General features: G+C 35.5%; 2 protein-coding genes across 7 annotated transcripts in view; one reads left to right on the top strand and one right to left on the bottom strand.

Moving 5' to 3' along the window:
* The window catches only part of LOC129257355 (ATP-binding cassette sub-family C member 9-like), a 40132-nt gene extending 36460 nt beyond the window's left edge, over positions 1–3672 (bottom strand). For both annotated transcript variants that reach the window (XM_064096925.1, XM_064096926.1), the window contains exons 1-2: positions 3574–3672; positions 2731–3337 (exon numbers count right to left, since the gene is read on the bottom strand). In XM_064096925.1, coding sequence (XP_063952995.1) covers positions 2731–3321 — 591 coding nt within the window. In that variant the 5' untranslated portion in view covers positions 3322–3337; positions 3574–3672. The remainder of the gene's footprint in view (positions 1–2730; positions 3338–3573) is intronic.
* A 10455-nt stretch (positions 3673–14127) lies between these two features.
* LOC129257356 (ATP-binding cassette sub-family C member 9-like) overlaps positions 14128–21386 on the top strand; it is a 46149-nt gene continuing 38890 nt past the window's right edge. For 2 of the 5 annotated variants that reach the window (XR_010293058.1, XM_054895656.2), the window contains exons 1-3: positions 14128–14333; positions 18961–19602; positions 20328–20570. Coding sequence is in view for 4 of the 5 variants with exons in the window: in XM_054895656.2 (XP_054751631.2) it covers positions 18994–19602; positions 20328–20570 (852 nt within the window). In the remaining variant the exon portion in view is untranslated. Of the gene's footprint in view, positions 14519–18960; positions 19603–20327; positions 20571–21386 lie in introns of all 5 variants that reach the window. The other 3 variants (XM_054895655.2, XM_064096923.1, XM_064096922.1) reach the window with 3 other exon arrangements.

Raw genomic sequence — 21386 nt, 5'->3', positions numbered from 1 at the left:
CCCAACAATATTGCCATAGGACAAATATGATAAAATTAGTGAATTATAGATAGTAAGTGATATATTCAATGGTAAATAATGCTTACACTCTTAAAATAGATGGGCAAAACCCTAGGCAACATACTGTTCACACAACTATAATTGTTTAAAATCTGCCCAAATTGGGTAATAAGAAACTAATAATTGGGTAATGAATTTGCTCAATTGGATGACAATAGCCCAGAATATATAAATATTTTTTACCAACATACATTCACCAAAACAGTGGAGGGTATGCTGCCCAACATTTTAAGTGTGTATGTTTTGAAAGTAATCCTATAGTGTTGCTGATTTTTTTAAGAAATCAATTTAATATGAGGCTTCCATGAAAGATTCTCATCTAAAAGAATACCTAGAAATTGTGTGCTGGATACTTTTTAATAACAGTTTAATCTATATATGATGGGGGTACTTCATATATTACTTGCTTCCTGTCTTTTTGCTAAATGAAATCTTAATTATTTCATTTTTCGTATATGTGTATGAAACGCAATCCTGGGTAACGAGATAACTTACAGAAGTGATAACCGGTTATGGCTCCCAAAAGTTCGAATGTTTGTACTGTAATTATATACCATGAAATACAGAAGAAATATACAACCCGTACACTTTTGATACTCGAGGAATAATCTACTCGAGTCTAAAGAAATCTTGTCAAAGGGCCTCTCGACAAGATCTATCAAAAAATGGAAAGTTTCTTGTGGACAAAAACAAACATCTAGTCATATAGAATCTATTAATTTTGACATTTTTTACGGAAATTCTGTAAAGTACCCTTCTTTAATGCATAGCATCTATTTCTAAGAATGTTTTTTTAAGTGTACTTTTAATAATGAATTATTTAAAGCAGTAATGGACACTTTATTCACAATATAGAAACAATACACAACCAATTGAAGGCAATAAATTGTTCGTACTGTCCGAATTAAATTGATATTTTTGTGTTTGTATGAATAAGATGAACTTTCTTATATAAATTTTTTTGGGAATACTGTCCTTATGGCTTTTTGTGATTTCAATGAATCCTTACAGTTCTGCTGATCAAGGAAAATTATGTTACAAAATGTAAGTATTCTTCTTTCATGACTAGGAAAATGGACCTTGTACAATAAGAGAGTAGATATCTTGTTTAGTAAGCTACTTGTATGAATGAAGTAAGCGACCTCATTATTAAGGTTTTAGGAATGGCTTCTCTTATAACGCAAGCAATCAATTTCTTGACGCTTCTTCTGGCCCTGAGAAGAAATGTCGTGAATGTTGACGAGGTTGGGAGAATCATAATGGGCGGGTGCAGGGGTGGAATGAAGGTTCGAGACAACGAAGGGGAGGGGGCTTTCACGAAAAGATTCTTTTAGTAGGTTTCTGAACCAGATCGTTTCTTTAAAATTGATGTTCGATTTTTTTTTTTTTTTTTTTTTTTGGGGGGGGGTATTTTTGTTTGTCTTTCCAAGCAAATAGTAGATGACAGGTTTGTTCAGTGTCATTTTATATATATATATATATATATATATATATATATATATATATATATATTGTAAAGAAATGAATGAAGAGAACAATGGTAGGCGTAGCTTAAATCAAGGTTCCCCAGAGCTATCTACCCTTTGGAAAAATTGGTGATGCCGAAAAAAATGTCTCTGCCGGGAATCGAACCCGGGCCCCCAGCTTTGAACGCCGGTGCCTTAACCACTAGACCACAGAGACGGGTTAGTGGCTCGGGCGACCCCGATCCGATTGACCGTCAGATAGACAGATTTTCGACACTATACCAATTATAATTTCCTTTGTCGGGTTGCCAAAGCTGTTGTACATGTATAACTTCACACACACACATATATATATATATATATATATATATATATATATATATATATATATATATATATATATATATATATATATATATATATATATATATATATATATATATATACAGGGGCGGCGCCTGGGTATTTTGATAAGGATGGACACAATGAAAGGGATAAGCACAGGGGGAAGAGAGAGATAGAGAGATTTGAGAGGGAGAGCAAGAGGGGGTAATAGAAAATAGAATTATAAAATTGGGTGAGGAAGAGAGAAAAGGTAAAACGGGCGGAGGGTGGAAAGTGAAATGAAGAACACAGACAAACTATTATTAATCATGTTCAAACTACATAATACCAATTATTTTACTCGGGACAATACAAATATTGTTGTTAATGTATCATTGTTCCGTTGATACTATAATAGTTATCATTACAATTTTCAGCATCATTATTGATATATTTATTATTATAATTATCATTATTATTATTGTTATTATTATTATTATCTTTATTATTATTATTAATATTATTATTGTTATTATTATAATCATCATTATTATCAGTGGCATAATTTGTAAAACGTTGCGAGTGAGCAAAAATTACGACATTTTTATCACAAATTCCAATTTTGTAATATATTTTGAAACAATATTCAGAAAATAATATCATATTTCGTCCTTCTCTATTTCCTTCTCCCCTTTCTCTTTTTTTTTCTTGGTCGTGATTTTTTTTTTTTTTTGGGGGGGCAAGCACCCCCAAGTCTCCCATCTGTACGCCACTAGTTTTCGTTATTATTATTATCATCATCATCATTGTTATCATCATTATCATTATACATGTAGCACAGAGATATTCAGCAACACTAAAGTGAAAATGTAATCCTTACCATATGACAACAGAGGATCATCTCATTGACTAGGAACATACCCACTACAAAAAGAAGCAGCAAAGTGATATCAAAGCTGACGTTCTGAAAGTTAATATCTCCTCTTCTGTTAATGTGCACCATCTCGACTGCCAATGAAAACAAAGTTGTTATCCAATAAACGAAGAGGAGCCAAACCATATGACGTTCACGCCATTTCTCCATCATGTGGTAATAAACAATGGATAGCATTGCCCCAAGAAACATCGTCACTCCTACAACATAGAGATGTGGTTGATGTGACAAGGAGTTGGCGAGGTAGGTATCGTTGGTCAGAATACCTTCTGCTAAGAAGGAGAGTGTTAGGACAAGAAGGACGTAGGTCAGAAGCCATCTTGGGGTGTGGCCTGGGAGATGTAGGAGATACTTGGAACTGTTTTGTCTCTTAGAGGTGGAGCAGACGGCGAGGAAAAGGAGGATAAGAGATGAAATAACGACGAAACCTAGCTGTGGGACTACGATGATGCCGTTGATTAAACACGAGTTGTTCAATCCTGTGCCAGAGTCAAGTGTGTAGTTTACACCACAAAACCAGTCCCATCCATTCATCATCGTAATAAGTTAGTTCCTGTAGAATATAAAAAAATTACTCCGGAGTGCAGCAATCTTTGATTAAATCACATAGGTTTCGATGTTCTCAGTGTCACATTTCTACAATGAATTACTTAGTGTCATCGGGAACTACTTTAGACATAATCTCAATGATCATTATCAAAAGACATTAAATCTTGAGGGCATCCAATGAACTACTGAAAGCCAGAATAACTTCCCCTAATAATCTAATATCAAAGTTCTGAAACGTACCTTCCTGTTGGTTTGTAATTTATTAGGAATCTCAAAATGGCTGCTGTAAGTAGATTTAACAAAAATGACTAAAGGTTTCTGAAACACTGCATAATGAGCAGAGATCTTTGCAATTTGTTATTTTATAAGACCCCTTGTGATAACGGTCAAAGTCTCATTTTAATAGCTAAGAGGAGGTATCTGATTGACCTAGGCGTTCAAGGTTTTCCAAAACAAATAAGTAATATAACGGAAATACAAACTGACAGTAATGACACTTTAAAGAATAGGAACAGGCGTACGGATGGGCCTTTGGGGGCATCCCCCCGAATAAAAGTTGCACAATGGAGAACAAAAAGGAAGACAAGGGGGGGAGATAGGAGATGAAAGGGAAAAGGGCAACATATGAAATCATTTTCCCAATAATATGATAAAATCTGTCACAAAGTAGATCTTTATCTTGAAAAGTCATTTTGTTCTCGCGATTATTAAATGTTCCCCGGTCGCCATGTCCTTCCTCCTTATATTCCACGCGTTTCACCACTGAATATATAAGGAGCTGCCCCAATTGGATTGATATTGTTTGTATCACAATTCACTGACTTACTTTATTGGCTTGCGAAGATTTGCCAATGCCTGTTAAGCTCCTTCGATATCAGTTCGTAGGCTGACCTCCTTTCTTCAAATTGATTAAACAATTTTCCACATGATATTGACCTGATTTTCTTTCTCCCCCCCCCCCCATTATAGACACGTTTTAAAGAACGGTTGTATTCATAATATTTACAGAAACATATTTGATCAAATAATGCATTTCATACCCACCCAAACTTACAACAATGTATTATGATTTCCTGTAAATGTCTACTTTGTTTGAAATCATAACCACATTTAACGTGTAAATATTAACATTTTAACAATAACATATAAATATTAACATATTTGGATTGGAAATCATAAACATATAATAAAAACCGAAATTGTGTTCTAGCTTCGTTTTTAATGTTTAGTTGGTCTAAAATAACGAGTTAGTTTCAAACATTTATGTCTTTTTTATTTTATAATATTCAAATTAAACAAATATGATCTATATGATCTATAAATGATAAATACATTCTCAAGTATCTAAAGAAAGAGTGTTATTAAGGAGTAACAGACGGTTTTTTTAAACAGGTTAAAGTATGTGAAGGGGTAGAGCGTGCCTACTAGGCTACTACAGGTTCATTATCACACCAATTATAGAGAAAGGTAAAATAATCATAAAATGTAGGAATAATTTGATCAAAATTGGGTGAAGATTAAGAAGGTTATATACGAAAACGGTGATAATTTGATTGGAGAACATCAGTTTTCAAACCATGCAACACATGCTCCAAATCTTGAGGAAAGATCCGGCCAGCCAAGAATGGCTGGAATTAAATTATGTAACTCTGCGTTATGACAAGTGAGTAAATAATTGCCTGAATTTGCGTAGATGTCGGAATCGAAAGATGGAGTGTTTAAAAAAAATATTTTTAGACAATTAAGGGAAATAGTTGTAAAGTTTTGTTAGTAAAAACTTCATACGACCCGTGTTATATATCAATGTTGTCCGTCATTTTAAAACCAGGTCCCACTGCTATGGTAAATTTGTCATTATGATAACTACCCTGACAAGAAACGATGCTAATACCACGACAACAACGTTACCGTATTGGAATGTTTTTATGAAGAGGGAACTAGAACTGTACATTCTAAAAATGAATTCTACTTTCTTCTATTTAATGTTTAAAAGGAGGGGGGTGAACCACAGACTCAGAAGGGTTGTGACATTAACAAATCTTCAGTAGATCGTCGAATGGCAGGGGCAGATTACATCGGCAAATTAAAGTTTAGTTTCGATTCCAGTTTGGTTTTGTAATAAACAAGTTGCGAAAGATGAAATAAATGGTCACCGTTTATTCTTATTATATTGGAGGCGTACTGACTATCCCTTTGTAAAAAAAGGAGCATATTAATTCTCCTAAAACGATAGCGCATATATTACTTTTGGGGGACAAGCCAATAAGCATAAGTCATAATTGCCATATTATAAACGAATTACATTTTTGTTGAAAATACACTATTTTTAACCCGATTCATGTAAGTGGCATTTTTTTCTTTTCGCTTCATGATTCAGGAGAGGAGGGGAGTATTATCACGTGAGATTGCTATTAAATATCTGCCCGTGTGTGGTAATGTCAGAAAAGTTTGCCGTATTTAATAAGGAATTATACTCTTTGACCTGCCTTGTTGGGATCCTGTTTGGTGATTGAAAGCAACATCCGTCGTATTCCCACAATCAACCCAAACCAACTCTCATTGCTTTGAATAATCGTTAGATTTTTTTTTTTTTACAAGTTCACACCTAGTTACCAATAATGCATATAGCATTTCCATTTATTTGAAAGCAGGATAAATGAGCATTGTAGATTAAAAGCCACGGGCTCACGGGCATAGCTGCCGCGGCCGGTGATCGAACCCCGGACTTTTTCATGTATAGCCAGGCGCCTTAGACCACTCGGCCACGGCACCTCTAGTTCTTGTCAAGATAGAGGGAAGAGCGCCATCTATAACCTATCATTAAAAAGGAGAATCCCATACCTCACCCCCTCTCTCTCTCCCTCTCACTTCATTCCAGCTATATAAACTATATGGAGTGTGCCTTTTCTTACCTTTATTTGATTCTCTAGTCATCCATTGTTCGCATGACGTACATTTTGATATTGATATTTGATCTTTTGGTTGGAAAAAAAGATATATAGGGATGCAAAATATGCGAAAGATGAGAAGAGAGAGAGAGAGAGAGAGAGAGAGAGAGAGAGAAAGAGAGAGAGGGAGAGAGGGGGAGAGAAGGGGAGAAGAGGGAGGAGTGAGGAAGGGAAATGTTCGTGTCCAGAAGTCCCATGAATTTCAACGGGTATGGGTTATCTTGTGGATAATAGCTTGAGGAAATAGGAAAGATTAGGCCCCCATTCCATAGAGGGGAGACCTTTGAAGGACCTTTGAAAGACCAAAAATTGGCTAGGTCTTACAGCACTCTCCAAGATCACTGAAATTTGTCATCTCTGTGGAATGGCTCAGAAAGACCCCTCAAAGAACTCTGAAAGACTGATGGATATTTCTTGTCTTACTGGTCTTAGACTAGTCCTATAGAGATTTTGCAATGGTCTTTCAGAGATCTTTTATGCAACAAGTGATCTTTCAAAATTCTTTCCATGAACTTTGCCTGGTCTTTCAATGATCTTTCAATGATCTCTCATGAGTCTTACAGTGATCTCCGTAAAAATCTTGAGAGAATGTCAAAAGATCATGGAAAGACTAATAAGAACTTTGAAAGTTCATCGAAAGACCGCTGAAAGACTGCTAAAATACCACCAAAAGACCATTTTCTTGAAAAGACCGCTGAAAGACAAATGTTTTGAACCGTTTCAAAAAGTTTTGGGACTCACGAGGAGCACGAAGACCTTTGAAAGATCCATCAGGAATCGTGAAAGACCTACGAGATCTTTGAAAGTTCGCTGAAGAACCTTTGAAAGATCAAGCAAGTTTCATGGTCTTACAGCAGTCTTTCAGAGGTCTTGCTCTCTGTGGAATGGGGGTCACATGAGATGAACGAATCCAAACTTCAGCACATGAAGACACGGGCTACTGATAATGGTTCTCAAACAATTCTTGCACTGCTCTCTTCATTCAAGAATCAAAGACAAGGCAATTTACTTGGTTTTAAACAAGGCTATTTATCGTTTTTGTTTTTTGTTTTGATTTTTACTTGTAAGAGTCTGTGGTTCGTAAGTACGGATTTTATAGGATTATGGTGATTTCAAGGTATTTTTATAAAAGAATAAACAAGTGAAACGCATTATGACGAAAATCGATTTTTAAAAAATATCAAAATTTTGGATTAAACAAAAAATATTTTGTACCCCGAATGAAATGCGATATATATTCCCAGAAAGTACTGTTTTCTCAGAATATTGAAAATGATGTTTCCTGTGCATTATATAAAAAACACTGAGTGACTGAGTTTAGACCGACTTTTATATCAGCAAAGCATTGACCTTCCGTTTTATCCATATCAGTTGTGTTGAAACGCTTTATCCTGAACTGCAACGGTCCCCATGCATGAAGTGGACAAATACGTAGATGCCTATGAATTGTATGTCTGTAAAACATCGGAGAAAGGAACCACTTAAGTTTGCTCATAAAACTGATCATTGAAATGACAAACTTCCGTTTGGAAATGGTCAAACATTATCTATGTTGACAATGACCTTGGAATTGAATAACATGTTTTTTTTATCAGGAAATGATGTCGCCATTGCGGTAGTATATGAAAATGTTAAGGACCAACCAAAATCAGTCTAAAGGTTAGATTTAACCCTTATCTAACAGGGAAGAAGATTAAAATGTTGACGTATTTCTCAAAAGAAACTAGTACGCCCAACTTCATTTGATTCTATAGAAAATTAATTGGCAGAACGTGACACGATGATGTGTGATGTCATGGATGTATGCATGGGCAGATCCAGGATTTCATAATAGGGAAAGCGGCATAAGAACATTAAATATTATTTAATACTACTTCTACTACTATACTACTACTACTACTACTACAACTACTACTACTACTATACTACTACTACTACTACTACTACTACTACTACTACTACTACTACTACTACTACTACTACTACTACTACTACTACTACTACTACTACTATTTCTACTACTTCTACTACTACTACTACTACTATACTACTACTACTACTACTACTACTGCTACTATACTGCTACTACTACTACTACTACTTCTACTACTATCCTCATTCGTGCCATGTGGCACATATAAGGCCTCCACACTTTCTTTCAAGTATTGGCGGTCTCGAGCACAACCTCTGCCCTCATTCCAACTCTTCCATCCAGAGGCATTTCTCTCCTTCTCTAGTTCTCCTCCATGTTTATTTCGGTATGCCCTTTTACGTTTTCCTCCTAGATTCCATGTTAGAGCAGTGTAATAATTTTATTTTGCTTTCTGAGGACATGTCCTATCCAATTATATCGTCTTCTTTTGACCCCCTGACTCATTTTGTTAATTTAAATTGAGTGAGATTACTGAGCTCATGCATCCATGCCAATAATGTTTGGCCAGATTATTTGAAGTGCTCTTTTTAGGCACTGATATTGAAACGAAATTTTGTTGAACGAACTTTGGTTAATCTTCCATGTTTCACAACCATAGAGAAGTACAGGTCTGACTAATGTTTTGAACAAGTTGACTTTGGTTTTCCTTCCATACATCTTAGACCTTCTTAGTTTCTGGCTTTATCAATTCTGCTCTTCACGTCATTTTCTCCACCACCCTCTACTAATAATTGCACCAAGATAGATGAATTCATCTATATCTTCAATATCCTTACCCTCTAATTGAATTGCAATGTTTTTCTTGTTGTTCATTCTCATAATTTTTGTTTTCTTGTAATCGATTTTTGGTTCAACTTTCTTTGCTATGATCCATATCATTTGGGGGGAATGAAAATAAAATTCTCATTGCCGAGGACATAATTTTGCCCTCACCGCCCCTACCCCACCCCAAAATACCGAGCATCCACGTCTGAATTAGGTCAACGATCTGATTTAATTTGCTAAGTTCTTGAAGAAGCGTCTCATTTCCTGTAAGCAAACCCTTTCATTTAATTAGGGCAAAGAGCAAAGGAGGGACTGAGCAAAACTAGGTTAAAAACACACGGTTTCTATTTTCATTTCATATATATATATATATATACAGCCATGCACACTGGTCGTTATAATCATAAATCCCATTTTCTTCATCGTGATCATCAAAAGTCATTTCGATGTTTACTATCTAATCTTTGGTAGTTATTTTTCTCTATTGACTCAACTTTTATAAGATAATAATTATGTATCATCTGTTTCTTTAGGTCCTACATAATAAGTCGTCAGACACTCGCAAATTCATTTTAATCATATCAAAGTTGATAATGGATTGCGCCATCTGCCAATGTCGCCTTGGACCTGGCTGAATCCATGTAAAAAGACTTAACTAGAATAATTAAACGGCATGATGCGCGGACGCGCGGCGGCGCGGTTATCTATGGGGTAGCAGCAAGCTTGATTCAACGGAAGAACTGTTGAATCGTCTATGGAATTTAATGATCTAGCATTACTTAATGACGGATCACCAAGGAGGTTAGACTCACATTTTGGTTCTTATTCCATGTTAGATTTATATATAGTCTCCAAAGAACTAGCATGTAATATGGAAGTAAAATAACTCCCTGGTGGAACGAAGCGTGCCAAAAAAGCGGTGGCGGAGAGAAATAATATTAAAAATATATTACGAAGATCTGATAGAAATGATGTTCAATTATACTTAAAAAATAAAGCATTTGCTCAGAACGTACAACTTAGGATAGCACGATATGACTACTGGTCTAAATAGATTTACAGATTTTGTGAAAGTATGGAAGCAAGGTGTTGTTAAGGACAACCTGATAGTCCGGATCTTGGGATTCCACATTGACAAAATTAGAATCGATATAAATCAGTAAACAGTGGAGGTGCCGAGGCGCCTGGCTATACATAGAAAGTCCGGGGTTCGATCCCCGGTCGCGGCACCTATGCCCGTGAGCAAGGCATTTAATGCACAATGCTCTTTTATCCTGCTTTCAAATAAATGGAAATGCTATATGCATTATTGGTAACTTGGTGTGCACTTGTTTGTTTAAAAAAACACCAACGAGAAGTTGTGAGTACACATTATTTTGATATTACATGCACATTCTATGTCATTGTACAGTATAATGTTAGGAGTATAATTTATCATTCTGAGTTTTACTTTGCTGAATATTGTTGTGATTGCAATCAATGTTACTAAAGGCGACCGCACACTTTACGACTGGTCGGCGACTCGATTTCAGAATAAAATGTAGTAGAATTTGATGCTAATATTGAGACTTGGAATTTCTTACTGTGTAATGTTCTAAATCATCGTACGAATACCTATGTTCAAATCTGTGACTATGATATCATCCTCCTTAGAATAAAAGCGAATTCAATATCTAGTCGTAATGACGTCATAGCAGTCGTACGATTGAATACGATTTGAAACTAATTTGGCCTTTACTCAAAAATAAAAGCTTGCAATCTTTCAAAATGGTTATATCAGTATTCTTTCAATTGATTTCAACCTCAAATAAAATGATATGTCCCATTCACATTTTCAGAAAATAAGCAAAATGCGATTTGTTCCAAAATCGGATCGCGAACAGTCGTAAGGTGTGCGGTGGCCTTTAGTTGTATATTCTGATTATTTTGACCTAGGACCGGGACATTTTGACAAATGATGACTATTTTCATATTATTCCTAAGCGCGAGATGAAACTTGTCGATATTCCATTCTGAAAAAGGACCAATTTGGTTATTGGAATTCATGAAAAATGTTATTTTCGTGTTTATTAATCTAATATGCTTGATGAGAGTGAGGATTCTAAGCATTGTGTAATCATGAATAGGACGCATGGGTTAATGCATTTTAACAATTAATGTGAGCGCAAATCGCGAGCAGTTTTTTTTTATAAACTGTATATAATAATGAAAAGGGGATTTCAAGTATAGCTTGTTTTATAATTAATATATAGGTATACATAACGCGCAGCGCTAATTGATATATGCCTATATACGTTTTGACAATTGCATCTGAAAAGGGATATTTTGATAACTTTATGGAATACACGAAGACAATAGGAACTTGGCAAATCAAATAATGCGACCGCGCATCAGCGTGAGCTGAAAATGTTGATATTTAAACCATAAAACGGACATTTTACAGAGCACTTAAAAAATCAAGTTGTAAATGAAAAATAATAATGAAAGCTCAATGTCAGAGCTGAGATATGTTTTGTATATTGACTTCAAAACTTGATATTTCAAGCTCCATATTAGCATATTGAACAAGATATGAATCTCATCGAACAGGCAATGAGAGCGCGAGCGAAAATTTTATATTGTGACATGAAATATTTTTTCGCAAGTCTTCCCCTCACTTCATCTTATTTACTCCTCTTCCTCCTCTTATTTTCCCTTTTTCCCCTTCTCTTTCTCGTACTTTTTTCTTTCTTTCTCCCCCCTTTTTTTTTGCTCCGCCATTTTTTTCAGGGGGGCACCAAATCTCATGGGGAGGGGCAGGTGCCCCCCGCTCCCCCCCTTAGCTACGCCCCTGGTGGAATGGTTATTTACATATATATATACAGATAGATCCAAGCAGGAAAATATTAGAACAGGAGCAGCATTTTATGTCCCTCAATATAAAAAAGTAAGCATTTCAGGTTACCCAATGTAAGTATCATGAGAGCGGAACTCATGGCCATTTTAATGGCACTTGAGTGGTTAGACTCTTTTGATAAATCATGTTCAGTTGTCATTTTTAGCGACTCTTTGTCAGCACTTATTATGATTAATTCCTATTCCATAAAATGCACTACTGTTATTGAAATTTGGTTAAGAATTTATAAACTTAGATTGAAAGATATCCGTGTTTATTTTGAGTGCATTCCCTCACATTATGATATTATTGGCAATGAGACCACTGATAAAGCTGCCAAGAAAGGAGCTTTACGAAAAACTTTGTAGGCATTGTTTTACAAAACACTATAAAATGAACTTACATGCTCACGCTTGAAATATTATAGGCCTAGAGTTATCTGGCAAGCAGAATTGAATGCTTCTGAACATGAAAGATTTTTTATATGCTATTCATGATAATGATTTAAAGCAGGCATACAGAATTCACTGTGAAAGAGGAATGCCTCCTTCAGCAAATTAGAGTAGGTAAGTGCAAATTAAACTATTACATGTTTCAAATTAAACAGCACTCATCAGGCCTCTGTGAAGGCATGGGCGGAAATCCCAGGGGGGACGTGTCCCCCCTACTCAAAATAGTAGGGGGACACAATATCAAATGTCCCCCTACTATTTGTGACCTTTTATGATGGTAAGAAGTACATCATTCAAAATCGTAATAAAACATTATTTTAGGACGAGTAACCTTACTTTTGGGATGGTAACCTTTTTTTTTTGCTTGTCAAATTTATTTTCGTCGAAATGACCTTAAATTTGGGGTGATAACCTTTTTTTTATAGAAAAATGTTGATTTGAATAGAGAAAAATCAAACTAGCATAACGATGAAAATGTTATTGAAATCGGATGTAAAATAAGAAAGTTATGACATTTTGAAGTGATATGCACAACTCAGTGACAGTTGATGATGTCCCTCAATCACTTTTTCTTTTGTTCTTGTTTGAATTACACAATATTTAATTTCTACAGATTTTACAATAAGAACCAATTTGACTGAACTATTATTCCACATGTTCAGGAAAGAATTAATCGTTGTTCCACTTGACAATGAGGGGAAATTTGAATATTTCATATAATAAAGGACAAAAGAAATAGTGAGTGGATGACGTCATCCATCTCCTCATTTGCATACAGACCAGGATGTGCATATAACTGTTTTGTGAAATTAAGCGTAACTTAAACATTTCATTGAACTTTTTTTATTTTATATCCGATTTTGATGAAATTTTTAGTGTCATGCTTGTTGGATTTTTCTCTTTTTATTCAAATCAACATTTTCTTGGGGTGGACATGTCCTTTAAGATGAATGACCCGAATCTTAAACAATTATTGTTTACTAATCCCGATTATAATTATACGTTAACTTATATGTTGTATATATTCAACTAACCGTTTTGGTTATAGTTTTAAAAGTATTTAATGTTTTTAATAGAATGACATGATTTGTTAGGGCTTTGGTAGTCGTCCTTTCTCTATCTAAATAAGAAAGAAACAATAATCATGAATTGATAAACGAAAAGAAATAAGAATATATTCATTCTTTAAAATCTTTACAACTTTAATACTTGAAAGGAAACATTTTTTTTTCTACAAGAAAGCCCGGTTGCTTTTGTTTCTGCAAATCGGATACCAGGGCCAGTTTTTTAATGCTGGTCAACGGTTGGAGAAAGTCTCCTTCGCGGATGATATTTATGTGGCTGGAGGAGACGGCCGATGAAAGCAAATTTCGAACTAGATTATCAGTCACCCAGCTATTCGAGGAGCAGTTATTCCGGGCAGTATAAACCGTACCATGCCAAGCTTTACGGGGTAATTCAATCACTAGACATGAATCAAGGGGTTCGAATTTTTATTCAAAGAAAGTTATAAACAAAACAAAACAATAATAAGAAGAATGTGGAAAAAGTGAAGAGAGGTAGAATATATTTATATATAATGAAAATGTATACATATGAAGTTTGTAAAATAAACACCAAACTAGCTTTGTCTTTTCCATGAACAACCATTTATTACATGCGTTGTTTACAATTATGTATTTTTATATATTGAATGGATATTGGCGGAGACTTTATGAAAATCTAATTAATTAATTAGAATTAACACTATTATGTTGAGTATTCATTTGTCTTTTCTCACGACCTCACGCTGTATCAAGGGATTTGCCCTCAAAATACATCATTGTCAATGAATCGGCAGTGAAGGAAACATAGTTGAGAACACAACTCTATATACACGGATCGTAGTTCCGTATCATGCATGAATACCCTTTGCAAAACAGGTACGATATTCTGAATTTGCTTTCATGCGGGGCACTCCAATGGGGTCCGCATGTAAGAGTATACGTAAAGATAAGTTGTTGTACCGGCGACGTGCAGCCCAACGGGTGAGTAAGTTTATTTTCTTCATTTTCCAATGTCGCCTATTTTGCTGCAGGTATCGTGAGTTGTATATTAGCACTACGCATATATGCTATATATTGCAGTTCAAAACTCGACTTGGACTTATCACTGCACAGGTAAACCATGAGCACCATTCTGAAATGAATTGCCGGTCCTCGATCATTATGAGGTAACGTGCCAAAATATTGACTTGCCATGCATGATGACTATGTTAGGCAGTTACCTCTGCATCGGCGACTTTTTCAGCTGGATTTTGTGGGGGGGGGGGGTGACATTTTCGTTGTTACCCGAGGAAAAGGGGAAATGCTATGTGATGATCTCATTCTATTTATGTCATCCCTGGACTAATATCTGGTTGCGTAATTATAGATAGAAATGTAGTTAGATATTAGATAGATTTAGACAGATCATTAATAGATAGATCGATAAAACCCGATTACTAATCTCGATGAGGGGATGTTGGACTTCCGCTCATGATACCATACCCGGGATACCATACCCGGCCTTAAGTTCCCATGCCGTACATGACCTATTTTATCGATATTTGAAATGGTTGGGTTTGATACTACATGAATAAAGCACCTTACATCAAACAGGTCGCCCTAGAATCTTCCATTCACGATCTCGAATTATTCAAAATCTCAGCTGGGGCTCCTGGGTATCCTATATATAGTATGGACGGACAGGAACTTCATGTGAGAAGGTCACTGGGTCATCAAGCCAGCTAGTATTTAATGAGAGAGTAATAGAAGAACTATGTGCCAACGTTTTACCGATTTTAACGATTTCAATATAGAGTTCAATGCATTTTTAGTGAACTTATTCGGGTTACTTATTTAACTTTTTCGTTTTATCTTCTGTATACATAGAACATCTCTTGAATTAGAATGTTTTACAAAATGTAGATAATTTTTTTAAAGGTATGTTTGAGACACAACGTAAAACCCCTTGATGTGAAGATGTGCAAAGCAGATTTTATGCCTATATCAGAAATCGCATTGCCATGGTAACAACATATCAAATAACGAAAATTAGGTGAAAACCTTGTGGTTTGAACTACTTTATCATTTTTCAACCGATTCTCATAATATTTGGCACATACATTAGTCTTGAGGTGAAGATGTGCAAAAGTTATGTAAAAATCTTGCAGTTCCAAGTACTTCCTCAGTTTTTAACCAATTCTCATGAAATTTGGCACAAACATTAGTCTTGATGTAAAGATGTGCAAAACATATTTCATGTCTGGAGCAGAAATTGTGTTGCCATGGTAAGAACAAATTAGATAATGAAATTAGGTGAAAATCTTGTGGTTTGAACTCCTTAATTAGTTTTCAACCGATTCTTACAAAAGTTGGCTCATACATTGGTTTTGAGGTATATATCTGAAAGTCATATATTTATGTGTGTTGGAAACTGTGTTGCCATGGTAACAGCGTACCAAATCAATAAATGTGTAAACAGCATCTTGCGGATTGAACTACTTCATTTTATGACATATACTCATCAAATTTACCTATGTTTTGAGCTAAAATCTGCAAGACACATTTTCTCATTTGTCAAACTATGTGTTGGTATGGTAACTACAAATCATGCCCCCCCCCCCAAAAAAAAAAAAAAGAAGAAGGAAAACTCAGTATTAGCCAAGTTTTCGGCCAGTGCTTAGTCTCCATAAAAAACAAATTTTGAAGAAAAAACTAACTTTAGTGACATTTTTTCAACTTTGTTGCAGTCACCACTGCAAGCAGTAATTTACCAAAAAGGTGCTAGTCTTGGTTAAAAGAGGATTATTATTTCCAAAGAGAATTTTACATCCGGATTTAACCCAGGTTTAGTTAAACCTGGCTACCAAAATAATTGAACTACACAAAGGTGAGGTTTAGAGGAGGTTTAGTTAAACCAGGATAGTGTAGACTAGGGTTAAATTAAACCTGCTATCAGAATACGGGACAAGGGAGTTTATAAGGAATTTCGCATATTCAGACGCGCAACTAGTAGCCTAATTGTAAACGCTTTTGTAATCATAACAAGATCTTTTAACAGGAAATATATAAACCCCATTCCTCATGATTACGTAGGCCTATCTCATGTATGATGGAACAGGCTTGTGAGCGTCGAGCGCGAGCGAATTTTGTAGTTTATTTTTATTTTTTTCATATCTGTCAAATCTTTTCCTCGATATGTACCCATTTATTTATATCCCCCCCGTACTGCCTCGACCCTCTGATATATGCGTGTATGCTTGAGAAGGTATTAAAAGGGGGTGGAGGGGGGGTGTACAAGCCTAAATTCACGCTTTGGGTCATCACCAGCACCAGACAATCTTCATTCATACTATTATGTAATATGTCTGACGTTATTACATAGTACTTGCACGGGGGAAAATACGTTCGATCGATAAGTAAACACTAAGTAGTATATTGAATAAGATATCGCAAACAATGTGCGGAACGGCACGAAGTTTTAGAGACACCGACAGTGTACGCGTCAATACACCTTTGAACTGTAATCACCATAGCGAAATACGCAAATATCTATTATGTATAGCATATTTAAAGGACAAGTCCACCCCAACAAAAAGTTTGTTTGAATAAAAAGGGAAAAATCCAACAAACATAACACTGAAAATTTCATCAAAATCGGATGTAAAATAAGAAAGTTATGACATTTTAAATTGTTGCTTAATTTCACAAAACAGTCATATGCACATCCTGATCGGTATGCAAATGATGAGACTGATGACGTCATCCGCACACTATTATTTTCTTTTGTATTTTACTATATAACATATGAAATATTCTAATTTTCTCCTCATTGTCAAGTGAAACAAGGATTAATTCCTCCCTGAACATGTGGAATTAGCATTGTTTATGACTATGGTTCAGTCAAGTTGGTCCTTATTGTCAAATCTGTAAAAAACGAAATATTGTATTATTCAAACAATAAAAAACAAAGGAAATAGTGAGTGAGGGACATCATCGACTGTCTCATTTGCATGTCACTGAGTTGTGCATATCACTGTTTTGTGAAATAAGCGAAACTTTAAAATGTCATAACTTTCTTATTTCACATCCGATTTTGATGAAATTTTCAGCGTTATGCTAGTTTGATTTTTCTCTATTTATTCAAATCAACATTTTTCTGGGGTGGACTTGACCTTTAAGATCATGGGAAACCCATATGTAGGAATATATTCTAGTGTTGTGTAGGGTATGTAGGCTAACAGATTGAGATTCTCTAAATATTTATAATTTCATACGTTTTACCATGGAGCTTTAGTAGCTCCATGGTTTTACTTTGTCAAGATCACGTGATATAGACCGGGCCGCGGGGCGACTTTGAGCGGAGGGGGGGGGGGGGGGCTAGGCTGAGATGAAGAAAGCGGGGAGCTCTACACTGACAACATCACAATTTGATGATTTATAATGAAATGGGCCAGTTACAAATACAGAATAAACATTGTGTGACCCTCATTTTACACATGCCCGTGCTCGGTATTTTTTGTTTCGAAAAAAAATCAAACTAAACATTAGAATATCATGACTTTCTGATCATTCTCAAGAAATTTTCTGCACTGTATTATTCTTTGTTATTTTTCTCTACATATTCAAATAAACTCTTTGTCGGGAGGGCTTGGGCTATAAGGATTCGAACTTCAAAGTAGTATGCCAATAATCATTAGCGTTAATCTGTGACGTCATACTATTGAAATTCAAAGTGGGGGATGAAACAATAGATCATCCCCCTGAACAATATTTTCACTGCTTGGATTTACGCCATTGCCAATAATAGGCCTATATGCTCTCGAGGGTTAGAGAAAGCGCATGTACACTGTGTGAGGGCAAGAATAGCAGGCGCAGGGTCGGATAGCTTCGGTCTTTATTGGCGCCATATACAAACAGAATGTTTATCATCAATGTCGTTAATCACATTTATCCTCCTCTTCGTTATGTATACCATTAACATCATCAGTATTGTTAGATCATTATTATCATTTATGGTGTTTGTGTCCATTAGCGATAACTGGTTCACCGTGTTCAATAAAACTACAACAAATGCCCCCGTTTATGTTTGAGATTTGGACATCAAGGATCATAAAAGCATGATTTGTCTTCATCTTTTAAACACATCCAAAATTTTGTATGCATAGGGTGTGAGGTACTAACTATCCATTAACTTATTAACGGTATGCATGTTTACATTCGTGGATCTACAAGTCTTCCAATGAGGTGTATAGGCCTACTATAAAAGCATGTTATCGAAATAAGATACGAATAGACAAATATAATGTGAAAGAATATTTACAATCTTAGAGGAAATAACGTGTGACTTTCAACTGCTTTTGTTTTGTAATTATAGCAAGTTTATATTTACTTTTTTTTAACAGTGCCACTATAGTTCAACTTTTATCGAAACCGTGGTTACTTCTCAACATTTACGTAATGAGGGACTGTTATGCCCTACCCAAAGTGTACAGCCAGTTTTTTAGATTACTTAGATTATCCTCTTTTCTATCTTAATGTTTTCTGAATGTGGTGGCGTATTAATTCCATAAGTACTATCTTTATTTTGCCAAGATAATGCATCGTATTTATCCTCTTTCTTCTCATCCAGTTGAGGTAGCATAAAGACTCACATGACATCGCCATGGCTTCTGCTGCATGGGGTTGGTTCTGCGGTAGCAACGCATCAGACTCTTCTTTCGATTTCAACTCAACCGTGAATCGGGAATGTCTTGTAGACGCCATCATCTCAGTCCCACCCGTGTCATTTTCTGTGTTAGCCATCCTAACCACCATCATCACCCGGTGTTGCTGTATCAGGGGGAATGCTACCCTGTATCTCCTACGATATCCCGGACATTCTTTAAGATGGATACTGAGTCTTGCACTCATCGCCGTCTGCCTTGCTGCAATCGGCGAGGGAATCCTCACTGAGGAATCTTTCCGTAAAGGGGGAGACCACCCACACCCCTACTTGTACCTCAATGGGGTCTTTCTGCTGCTATCTGCAATTATATCACTGTCTTATTACCAATTCTTGGAGAAGAGACGGATAAAACACTTGTCATGGTTACTTTTGCTCTTCTGGTCAGTATCCATAGTAACCATGTCTTATCGTCTGCACCACTTTCTCAACGACGATCTGATAGCCGGCAGTGGGACAAACAAACTCGATATTTTTCGATATGATGTTACCATCCTGTTCTTAGTGATATACTCCATCTTATTTTTTGTGGAATTCAACTTCATTATCGTAAGTATTTCATGTTGTAATATTCAAATCAGTCGTCTTCCTCTTTCTTCCGATGGGTCTGATTTTCTTCTAATATAGTTCTGATATTGGTCTATTTTGATTGTCTGTGCCAGCATTGAAATTGTCATGAAATATTGTGTAAACGAAAACAAATATGAAGATAGTGCTCATTGACCACAAGAATAAAATAAGACAGTTATGACTTATGACATTGAAAATCTCGCATATTTTTCACAATACACAATACAGTGATATGAAATTAGAGAGTTGATGACGTCACTCACACACTGTTTATTTTGTCTTTTATCGTTTGAATTATACAATATTATATTTACAGATTTGACGATAAGGAGACTCTTTATTAAATCACAGTAGGTTACAACAATGGCAAATCCACATTTTGAGGGAGAAATAAAACTTTGTTTTAACATTATAATGAGAAAGTTTAAATATTTCATATAATGAACAAAATACAAAAGAAATAACTTTCCTATTTTACAACCGATTTTGATGAAATTGTCAGCGTTAAGCTTGTTTTTTTTTTCTATTTGAATAAACGTGTTATTTGGCTGAAATTCCCCTTCAAATATTAAATTCATATCCTAAACGAATGTGTTAATGGGATCAGCACCGCCTTCGTATGTCTCACACTTTGTTTGAATATCTCACGATTTCTAATTCTCCTCGGAAATTCATTATCAAAATCTGTATCAATATTTATTCAGAAAACGATATGCTGTTTCGAGGCATCCGTTGACTCTCTTCCAGCTGACGTGAAAAAGGAGAAGATGAAGTACTTGTCCAAGTATTCGAATCTCCTCTCTGAAGTGACATACTGGTGGGAGAATTGGATATTCAAAACTGGCTACAAGAAGGTCGTCGAAGTGGATGACCTCGGAAATATACCCGAGGTTCACACATCAATGTACAACCACTCAAGGTTCAAAAACGTTTTCGAAAGAGAAAAGGTGCGTTCTTAAGTGTTTGAAAAATTATAATGAATAGGAGACAATAGGAAGTACATACAAAGTGTACGGAAATAAAATGGTTATAAATTATGTCTAGCTTTGCCCTGGGTGTTACAAAATTTATAAATCGTACAGATCTATCTTTTTGCTATGAGTGGGTTTGATCAGTTGGTTTTGTTCCAATGACGATGAGCTGCGATGTACTGCGTATACCTTCCATAGAGATATATACTGGGCTATTCCACGGTTACTCACGTTACATTTGGAGACACCTTGACTCATACTTGGAGCTGTAACTCCATTATTATTTATAGGAACTAAACATCTCTTTATCACAACATAGTACGCAGTCTGACTATCCTTTGTATAAAAACAAAACTTGGGAAATTTCATTATGCTCCTGGCAAATCTTTGAAATGTGTCGGTTACTCATGTTACATGATTTGGACATGCATAAAATGAAAAGTGGACATAAGTGAAAAGTGTCCTCATGCAAGGCTTTTATGAAAGTTGATTATATCCATTTCAAAGAAGTATATTAGGGAGACAAATTTGTATATAATTAAAAAAATAAAGAACACATGGTTTTTACAAGGGGTGCAGATTAAGTGGTTACTCACGTTACGGTTCAGATGGGCTATATGTACAAAGACACATTGAGCTCATGTCCACCAACCTATGGAATTGCCCTACTATAATAATACATCTCTCTAAACCCCAATATTGTGGAATTCAAAGCTCGTATCAAAGGTATTAAGGATATTGAATATGTTTTGGCGAAGAAAAATGGTAAATTACCTGTACATTTTAAAAAGT

Source organism: Lytechinus pictus, chromosome 3, assembly GCF_037042905.1.
Source record: "Lytechinus pictus isolate F3 Inbred chromosome 3, Lp3.0, whole genome shotgun sequence".
NCBI lineage: Eukaryota > Metazoa > Echinodermata > Echinoidea > Temnopleuroida > Toxopneustidae > Lytechinus > Lytechinus pictus.
The sequence above is the reverse complement of the archived record's forward strand: the minus strand, read 5'-3'. Positions and strand labels throughout refer to the sequence as shown.